The 10,582-nt window shown below is 35.7% G+C and overlaps 1 protein-coding gene across 1 annotated transcript; it reads right to left on the reverse strand.

Moving 5' to 3' along the window:
* Positions 1-2,017: 2,017 nt before the first annotated feature.
* LOC136388191 (E3 ubiquitin-protein ligase SIAH1B-like) lies at positions 2,018-2,788 on the reverse strand. The gene has a single exon (XM_066360157.1). The coding sequence runs from the start codon at positions 2,786-2,788 to the stop codon at positions 2,018-2,020; it is 771 nt and encodes a 256-aa protein (XP_066216254.1).
* Positions 2,789-10,582: the final 7,794 nt, after the last annotated feature.

Raw genomic sequence — 10,582 nt, forward strand, 5'->3', positions numbered from 1 at the left:
GTCCTGAGAGTGACTATACCTCTAGACAAAGGGATTACGCACCCACTCCCCTTGCTTGAAAATCCTGCATTCTGTAACATTTTATATGCTTTCTAATAATCATCCCTTTTGAAATTCTTTATAGGTATAAAACTTGTAAACTAAAGCAAGCAGGGACTGACTAGCTTACTAGGTTTTCAATAAGCTAGCTCCAACATTTAACAAAAGTAATTTCCTTATCCTAACCTAAAACTTTCAACTGTTGTGGCAACAAGCCTTGAAAGATTTGGGAATGTCTTTGATATGTAAAATGACATTTACTGCTACTGTGTTGGATATGTAAAACATTTGTCACTACTGTGTTATCTTATAGTTAATGTGTAGGAATGTTTTCCCTTTTAATAGATCCTATAGATAAATGTTGCAAGCTTAGCAGTAAATAACTTTTGTATCATGCACCCCCTCCTTTCCCCCCCAACCTGTATGTGATCATGTCTATATAGCCTCAGAGCTATATTTGAGGCTGCACGATTTGGGTTAGCTATACCCATGTAATTCATATGTAACCTACTTATTAATAAATCTCTTCCTAAAATTTCCTTTGTAAAAAAAAAAAGTGAGCTAATATTTCATCTTGAGGGAGTTTTGATTGGTGTCATTTTAAGGGTCAGAAATGTTACTACTACCCTTGCAGATTTTTAAAGGTTTGATTGATTCATATTTCTACATCTTCTCCTGTCAGCTTGGGTATTTTATGCTTTTCTGGAAAATGTATTGATCCAATCATTTCTGCTTTCCATTGCTCAGGTTTCTCTAAATTCTCTTGCCCACTGATGCACACACACACATACATATATATGGCATATCTTTTATATACTTTTTTCCAGTGTTTGGAATTTCAATGTGGAAAGGTAGCTTAATTAGCCTAGTTTGCTATTTGATAAAATACCCCCTATACTTGTTCTTATTATTTCTTCAATATCACCATCCTCCTTCTTTGTCTCTGATGTAATAAAAATCTTAAGGCCAATCCTAAGCATCACCTATTTCCTGAAGGCCTTTTTGATTTCCCTGGTAGCTGTATGTTCCCGTCATTGTCCTCGTCATTATTGTTATCATCATCATCATCTCATTCACACTGTAGTGCAATAACACTTTTCCTCAAATTGATATCCCCATTAGGCTTGAACACCTTGATACTACAGATTAAGCAAGTTCCAGTTTATAGTTCCTAAGAATAGCTATTTCAAGAAACCAAGACAATGTATTTATCATGCTATGCGTAAATGATACACTTCTCCAGTAACCTTTCTCTTTATATAAATATAGATGCGCTGTTAGTCAAATAAGTTTATAAATATGACATCTATGTTTGCTCACTTATAGTTTGCATTGTGTGTGGGGGACAGGCTGTAAGCAGGCAGGATCTTTATAGCTTATGGCTTAGTTTTAAGCCTTTCCAACCCTTTTTGATGTGGGGTGGTGCACTCTCATGAGGAATCTCATTATGCCTCAGATAAGTGAATTTGTATCAGAGACTTCCTTGTTTGTATATTGGATTAAAGCAGAGGTCCCCAAACTATGGCCCATGGGCCACATGCAGCCCCCTGAGACCATTTATCCGGCCCCCGCCACACTTTTGAAAGGGACACCTCTTTCATTGATGCATCCTGTGCTCCTGGAGTACTGTATGTGGCGGCGCCACAAAGCGCGGTGTTGCTCACGTACAGTACTACTTTTGGTGATGCAGGACTTATGCATCACGGCTCCGGAAGCACGTCATATCACTTGTTACGGCTAGCAGTGACAAATATGGAACCGGACATTCACCATCTCATTAGCCAAAAGCAGGCCCATAGTTCCCATTGAAATACTGGTCAGTTTGTTGATTTAAGTTTACTTGTTCTTTATTTTAAATATTGTATTTGTTCCCATTTTGTTTTTTTACTTTAAAATAAGATATGTGCAGTGTGCATAGGGATTTTGTTCATAGTTTTTTTTTATAGTCTGGCGCTCCAATGGTCTGAGGGACAGTGAACTAGCCCCCTGTGTAAAAGTTTGGGGACCCCTGCATTAGACAGTCACTGTTCTTGATGCAGGTTTCATTATCATCATGTGCTGATAGTGGAGTGGCTTCCCAGCACAATTGCCATTTAGGAGCACTTAGTTCAACTCTATATGTAAAATTTCCTGCTTCTTTGTGTGTTCCAATTATCTGGGATATCGCAATAAATTTGAATTGACCATCAACTTTCACTTTCTTTATTGTAAACACAAAGTGTTGGTTGAAAAAGGACAAAACCATTACCCAGTCCTTGGAAATAGGAAGATCCAAGCCAGTAAGGGAGAAACGTAGATTCTCACCCTGTATGGTAGGCACTGAGTTGTGTTGTAGTTCCAGGTAAGGAATAACTTCATTTAAATTTCCTCGCCATTTGCAAGTTTCCCCTGGACAAGGACAAACACATGGTCTAAAGTCGCACATTTTCTCATGATTTTCTTTCTCCTGGGGTAACGCTAGGGTACGACAGTCAGAGGGTGTATAACTGCAAGGAAAAACTAAGTTGTTGGAAAGTTTTTCCACGGCCAGGTTGCGAATTGAGCCCATTTTGATCTTGCAGACTGGACATGAAGAGACCCGAAAGTGACACTTCTTACACAATAAATGGCCATTTTGACACTGGCATATTGGTGGTAAGGCATAGGGGAGACACATGGGGCACTTAAACAATTTAAGTATGTTGATATCTGAGGCCACCGAGTCCGTATCATCGTCATTTACTGTCTCGGGTGATAAGTGGTCAAACATCTTGGGGGTGATCTGGTCTAAAAATAGTGGCTCACCTTCTTAGACTCAGATCCTGCCTTGCATCCGGCCCTGTTCACTGAGACACCAGCCTTCTGTCCTCCTGCCAATCCTCACTACTGTTGGAAACACCACCACTGCTTCCCTGTGTAGACATCACAGGATGCTTCTGTCCTCACAACTACTGCTTGCCACTGCAGCTGGCACCATGACAACAGAGAATGGAATGGCCAGATTGCCAGGGTTCAGGCCTGGCCTCTGCAACTATGTTGTCACTTCTGGATTCTCAAGGCCTATTTCCCCTCCTCCACACATATGCACACTGAGGTCCCTCCCTTTACCTCTGTGTCCTTCCTCCTAAAAAAGGTCTCAGCATATATATGGGCCTTGTTTTCTCATTCATTCATTTACTCTATCTCTTCTGATTGGAGTGGTTAAGCCATTTTAAGTGATGATAGTCATGTAGTTATTGTCATTTTATACTTTATAACTATGTTCCTCTTCTTTTCTTTTCTTTTTTTCTTAAATACATTTCTTAAACACTTCATGCAATACCGATTTAGTGGTAATGAACTCCTTCAGCTTTTTCTTGCCTGGAAAGCTTTGTTTCTCCTTCAATTTTAAATTATAGCCTTGCTGGGTAGAATAGTCTTGGTCGTAGGGCCTTGCTTTTCATCACTTGGAATATTTCATGTGAATTCCTTAGGGCCTGAAATGTTTCTGTTGAGAAATCAACTGATGGTCATATGGGAGCTTCCTTCTAGGTAACAAACTGTCTTTCTCTTACTGCTTTTAATATTCTCTTGTTGTAAAGTGATAGTGAGTTCCAAAGAGACATGAGCTATAGGAAAATTTTGAGGAATTTATTATTAAAAGCTGGCTGATTGCACGGAGCTCAATACAGACTCAAATCATGCAGCCCCGAACAAACTCAGGGGTTCACTTTTAAAAGCAGAAACCACATTTTTGGGTGGAGAGGAGAAGAGTGAGATACAGGCATCTAGCTAAGTGAGATTACAGAAGTGAAACAGGCTCACTAAGCTAAGGTTATCCTTAGAACAATCTTGGCTGTGTGGTCCAAAATTTTTAACAGTCTATGGCAGGCCCCCTAACTTCTGCATTTTTGCAGATTGTTGAGCCTTCATAATAACTTCCCTAAAATGAACAGAAATAGTAAAATGTTGAGGCTAAGAAGTCCAGTTCATTATAGATTACACATATAAGCTGGTCCTGGGTAGCTTACAATGCAAAGGGGGTTATAGGTTGGATGGATCCCTTATAACAGTGGTCCCCAAACCCCAGGTTGCAGACCGGTACTGGTCCATGGGCCTTTTGGTACCAGTCCACAGAGAAAGAATAAATAACTTACATTATTTCCATTTTATTTATATTTAAGTCTGAACGGTGTTTTATTTTTAAAAAATGACCAGCTTCCCTCTGTTACATCCATCTAAGACTCACTCTTGATGCTTGTCTCGGTCACATGATACATTTATCCATCCCACCCTAAAGGCCGGTCCGTGAAAATATTTTCTGACATTAAACTGGTCTGTGGCCCAAAAAAGGTTGGAAACCACTGCCTTATAACATTCCTTATTGGTTTTATTTATCTAATTAAATCATTGATTTATTTTAATTGCTATTTAGACAATAGGGTTGTTAGCCAGGGTGACTAATTAAATATTCTTTGAAACTAGTTTATTGACTGTTAAAACTACTTTCTTTATATAAATAGATTTGAGGCATAATATATATTAGAATATGCAGTGTTTCCCAACCTTTTTTGTGCCATGCCCCACCTTAACCTTTCTAAAATTTTTATGTCCCCCCCTATGTAACATACATAATTTTTAACATTAAAAAATTGATTTGTTCACTTAATAAACATAAATGATAGGTTCTAGGAAGAAATCACTATGAAATTGTTAACAAAACACAGTAAGTAAAATTTCAAAACATATAATGAAAAACAGAAATTTAAATTCCAAATAATTTTAATACAGATTTTTCTATATTAATTTATTATTTTAATTTAGTGTGATCCTTGCACTTGATGCTTGCTGCACAGAGATTTTATATTAGGTTCCAATTTGGTTAGCTTTAGTCTCAAGTCTCCACGTTGTGTTATATCCAGCTGACTTCTTTTTTTTACCAGTAAATTATTTACAGCACTAAATCCACATTCAGCTAAAAATGAAGATGGAAACGGTAGCAATAGTTTTCTTGCACATTTGGTTGAATTTGGGTATTTGATTTCTGTTTCCTCACAAAGCCATGCCATCGCTCCTTTGATATTAAATAAAGCTTTAACTGACTCATCATTTTGCAATTCTGCAAGTTCTTCTTGATACTGCATATTTGATATATCAGACAAATCCACTAACATTGGCTGCATCATCCATGTTGGGAAATCAATTTGTTTTAAATCAGAAAATCTTTCTTTTAAATCAGCTGATAGAATATTCAAATGATTGACAATAACAAGTAAAGCAGTATCAGTTACTTCACATTTTTGGAGCCAATGAAACTGTTTAAAGTTTTTGTTGTTAATATGTTTCTGACATAACTCAATATTGGTAATGAAACCAAATATCTTTGCTTTTGCATCGACAAGAGTTTTATTTGTTCCTTGAAGTTGCTTATTTAATATATTTAGTTTTTCAAAGATATCGGCTAAATAACTCACAAATGCTTTACCATCTATTGTTGACAGATACTTCATTTCAGGTTTGTTGCTTAAAAAATCACTAAGAGTATCAAACAGTTCCATAAATCTTTTCAAACAGTTTCCTTTAGATAGCCATCTTACTTCAGTATGAAGTAAAAGTCTCACATGATCTTCATTTTGTTCCTCACAAAATAGCTTGAAAAGACGCTCACATTTGGCACTAGCTTTAATAGCATTAACACACTTTATTACTGTATGTAATACTTCATTCAGAACAGGCGAGATGTTTTTAGCTACCAAGTTTTCCCTATGAATAACACAATGCACAAGAATCATTTCTGGATTCACATCTTTCATCAATTTAAGCAGCCATTTTTCTTGCCCATCATATTGGGAGCACCATCTGCAGCACAAGATGTTATATTTTTCATTGGTATATCATTGACATCTAAGTAGTTTTTTAGCTTATTATATATATCTTTGGAGGTAGTGGTGCTTTCTAATCTTTTACAGAACAACATTTCTTCAGCAAAATGTCCTTTATCAATATATCTTACGTAACTTATCAATACTGCCTCACTGTCTCTCAAAGTTGATTCATCCATTTGCAAGGAGAATTTTCTTGTTTTCAGCTTTTCAATAAGTTGTTTTTCAATATCCTCACTCATTTCGTCTATTCTTCTGCTAACAGTATTGTCACTGAGTAGCATAGCTTTTACATCTTTGCCATCTTTTTCAAGAACCATTTTAAGAAATGCTGATATTGACGGTTTTATTAAATTCTCTCCTATAGTGTGATTTTCTCCAATTTTAGCGATGAATAAAGAAATTTGATAACTAGCCTCAAGAACACGATTATTAGTTGAAGTATGAGCAGTAAATAGAGACTTTAATGTTGTTCTTTTTTCAAAATTTTTCTTTAAAGTTTTAAAGTAACTCAAATCTGAATTAACATGAGCACTATGTTTCGCCTTCAAATGCGCCTCAAGATGACCTCGTTTCATTGATTCGTTGGTCAAGCATTGCTGGCATAAAAGACAAAAAGGAATCCGCTCATCGTGAACAGCGGGTATGAACCCAAATTTTAAATATTCCTCCGAATATTGATGAGTTTTTTTCTTGCTTGCACCACTCATTTTACTATGGGCTATAAGAAATAAAAATAAGATCAATTAAAAACTAATATTAAAATATGTGTTAAAATATATTCAATGTGAGATAGAGTAAACGTATACTAAAAATTCATATTTATTTAAATGTATATAACACATTTACTACACTACCACCGCAAATCAAAAGGTATCTATATTTTTTCCACTTGACAAAATTTTCTGGAAAGTTATGCTTCTAAAATTAAAATTGTCATGCATGCACTATTATAGCCCCAATAATATTTATAAAATATTAGTGCTTTCTAGCCCCGATGCAAGAAGTACTTAATAAAGAGTTTAATATTGATAAAAATAAAATAAAATACTTACCAATTATATCTATACAATATATATGTATATTTATTAAATCAACGAGCTTTTACAACAGTTTTGACTGACATTTCAAATTAACACCAACTGAATGATGTGAAACACTACAGAAGTTGTGATGGGCCAATTAGGTGAGAATAACTGCGTTGCTTAGCGAGTTTTTAAAACGTCCGGGGTTCCCCGCGGCAGATGGCACGCTCCGCGGTGAACCCAGGACGAAGTGTACTTGACGACGCCAATCACCCAGTTGATATTTTGGTCTCGTCAAACGAAATTATACTTAATAATTATTTACCACAATTATTTAAGAATTGCATTTTTTGTTAAATTTGGCACCGATATCTAGCATTGCATTTAAATGGCCCGGGGTGAAAGAGTTAAAGTCGTGTCGAGTCCATTTTCAAATTGCCCCCCTGTGGGTCGTGGGCCCCACGTTGGGAAACACCGCAATAGAGGATTATTCTGTTCCCTAATCCTGTTTTCTCTTTAGTATAAATCTTTTACAACCTGCATAAACCTTTTGTAACTTATGTAAATTTTTAACTTTCGTGTTTATTTAGAAATAACTAGCTCTTATAACAATTTATTTTTTAATAAAAAGTGTATATTTTACCTTTTGTTATTAAAACTATACAATTCCTTTTTAACTAATTAGAACTTTTAATTGTTAAAGATCTCAACCTTTAGTGATAATTAAGCTAGTAACCAGTAATTTTCTTTTATGTTTCCTCTTGGAGGTGTTCTCTTTTTTAAGTAGCCTATTGGATATATAACTAATATTTATAGGTTATTTTATAGAGGTAGTTATAAATATATTATATATATATACTTCTTTTTCTTAATTTAATTAATAGTGTTTACATAGATTCTAGAGTCAACCCAAATGCATTGCCCCTACCCCCTATTCCCCTCAACATCTCCCTTGCCCCCCTCCCTACAGCACACTCACCCCTTCCCTTCAGGTTTATCCCATCCTATCATCCCCTTTCCTTCTGTCCTCTTTTTCTCTGGTCCCTTTGATCCCTCCTCTATCTCAATTCCATTCCTCAGCTCTCATTATTCCTTGGATTCCTCAAATGAGTAAGGTCATATAATATTTTTTCTTTCTCTGCCTGGCTTATTTCACTCAACATAATAGTTTCCGGGTCCTTCCATATTGTTACAAAAGGTAATATTTCCTTCTTTTTCATAGCCCCATAGTATTTCATTGTATATATGTACCACAGCTTTTTAATCCACTCATTCACTTATGGACACTTGGACTGATGCCAGATCTTCGCTATTGTGAACAATGCTGCCATAAACATGAGAGTGCATTTCTTTTTTTCAGTCGGTGATATGGTGTCCTTGGGATATATTTCTATAAGTGGGATGGCTGGGTCAAAGGGCAGTTCCATTTCTAATTTTTTGAGGAATATCCATGCTGCTTTCCACAGTGGCTGCACCAGTCTGCATTCCTACCAGCAGTGCAGGAGGGTTCCCCTTTATCCACATCCTCACCAGCACCTATCGTGTGTTGTTTAGTTCATGAGCGCCATTGTGGTTTTCATTTGCATTTTTCTAATGATTAGTGATGTTGAACATTTTTCATTTGTCTGTTGGCCATCTGTATGTCCTCTTTGGAGAAGTGTCTATTCATTTCTTGTGCCCATTTTTTGATTGGATTGTTTGTCTTCTTGGTATTGAGTTTTACAAGTTCTTTATAAATTTTGGTTATTAATCCCTTATAAGATGTATTGTCAAATATGTTCTCCCATTGTGTGGTTTGTCTTTTTATTCTGTTCATATTGTCTTTGTGCAAAAGCTTTTTTAGTTTGATATAGTCCCATTTGTTTATCCTGTCTTTTATTTCATTTGCCTGTGGAGATAATTCAGCAAAGATGTTGCTGCGATAGATGTCAGTGAGCTTACCGTCTAAGTTTTCTTCTAGGATACTTATGGTTTCACAATTTACATTTAAGTCCTTTATCCATTTTAAGTTTATTTTTGTGCATGGTGTAAGTTGGTGGTCTGTTTTCATTTTTTTGCAGGTAGCTGTCCAGTTTTCCCAACACCATTTGTTAAAGAGACTGTCTTTACTCCACTGAATGCTCTTACCTCCTTTGTCAAATATCAATTGTCCATAAAGGTGTGGGTTTATTTCTGGGTTCTCTGTTCTGTTCCATTGATTTATATGCCTGTTCTTATGCCAGTACCAGGCTTTTTTGAGTACAGTGGGCTTGTAGTATAACTTGATATCAGAAAGTGTGATATCTCCCAGTTTATTCTTCTTTTTCAAGATTGCTGAGGCTATTCGTGTTCTTTTTTGGTTCCATAAAATTTTTTGAAATATGTGTTCTGTATCTTTGAAGTATGTCATTGGTATTTTAATTGGTATTGCATTGAATTTATAAATTGCTTTGGGTAATATAGACATTTTAATTATGTTTATTCTTCCTAACCATGAGCACAGTATATGCTTCCACTTGTTTGTGTCCTCCTTGATTTCTTTTATCAATGTTTTATAATTTTCTGAGTACAAGTCTTTAACCTCCTTGGTTAAATTTACTCCTAGGTCCTTTGTTGTTTTTTTGGTTGCAATAGTGAAGGGGATTGTTTCCTTAATTTCTCTTTCTGATAGTTCATTGTTCGTGTATAAAAATGCCTCTGATTTCTGTGTATTAATTTTATGTCCTGCCACCTTGCTGAATTCGTTTATTAGGTCCAGTAGTGTTTTGACTGAGACTTTACGGTTTTCTATATATAGTATTATATCATCTGCAAATAATGATAGTTTTACTTCTTCTTTTCCAGTTTGGATGCCTTTTATTTCTTCTTCTTGTCTGATTGCTGTGGCTAGGACTTCCAGTACTATTTGAATAAGAGTGGTGAAAGGGGGCACTCCTGCCTTGTTCCTGATTTTAAGGGAATTGCTTTTAATTTTTGTCCATTAATTATAATGTTGGCTGTGGGTTTGTCATAGATGGCCTTTATCATGTTGAGGTATGTTCCCTGTATTCCCACTTTGCTAAGAGTTTTTTTTTATCATAAATGGGTGCTGGATTCTATCAAAAGCTTTTTCTGCATCTATTGAAAATATCATGTGGTTTTTCTCCTTCCTTTGGTTTATGTGGTGAATCACATTAATTGATTTATGAATGTTGTACTATCCTTGCCTCCCCAGAATAAATCCCACTTTATTATGATGTATGATTTTTTTCATGTATTGCTGGATCTGGTTTTCTAATACTTTGTTGAGAATTTCAGCATCTAAATTCATCAGGGATATTGGCCTATAATTTTCTTTCTTTGTGTTGTCTTTGCCTGGTTTTGGAATCAGAATTATGCTCGTCTCATAAAAGCAACTTGGAAGTGTTCCTTCCTCCTGAATTTTTTGAAATAGCTTGAGAAGGATAAGAGTTAGCTCTTCTTTGAATATTTGGTAGAATTCACCAGTGAAGCCATCAGGCCCAAGGGTTTTGTTTTTTGGGAGCTTTTTGATAACTGTTTCGATCTCTTTTGTTGTAACCGGTCTGTTTAGGTTTTCTGATTCTTCCAGATTGATTTTTTGGAAGATTATATGTTTCAAGGAATTTGTCCATTTCACCTAGGTTGTTTAATTTTTTGGCATACAGTTCTTCATAGTATTTTTTCACAATATTTTGTATT

Source organism: Saccopteryx leptura, chromosome 1 (genome assembly GCF_036850995.1).
Source record: "Saccopteryx leptura isolate mSacLep1 chromosome 1, mSacLep1_pri_phased_curated, whole genome shotgun sequence".
In the NCBI taxonomy this organism is placed as follows: Eukaryota; Metazoa; Chordata; class Mammalia; order Chiroptera; family Emballonuridae; genus Saccopteryx; species Saccopteryx leptura.

Bases quoted from the DNA above. Each gene is read 5' to 3' on its own strand.
- LOC136388191 (XM_066360157.1), bottom strand. From the start codon at position 2,788: ATGTTTGACCACTTATCACCCGAGACAGTAAATGACGATGATACGGAC.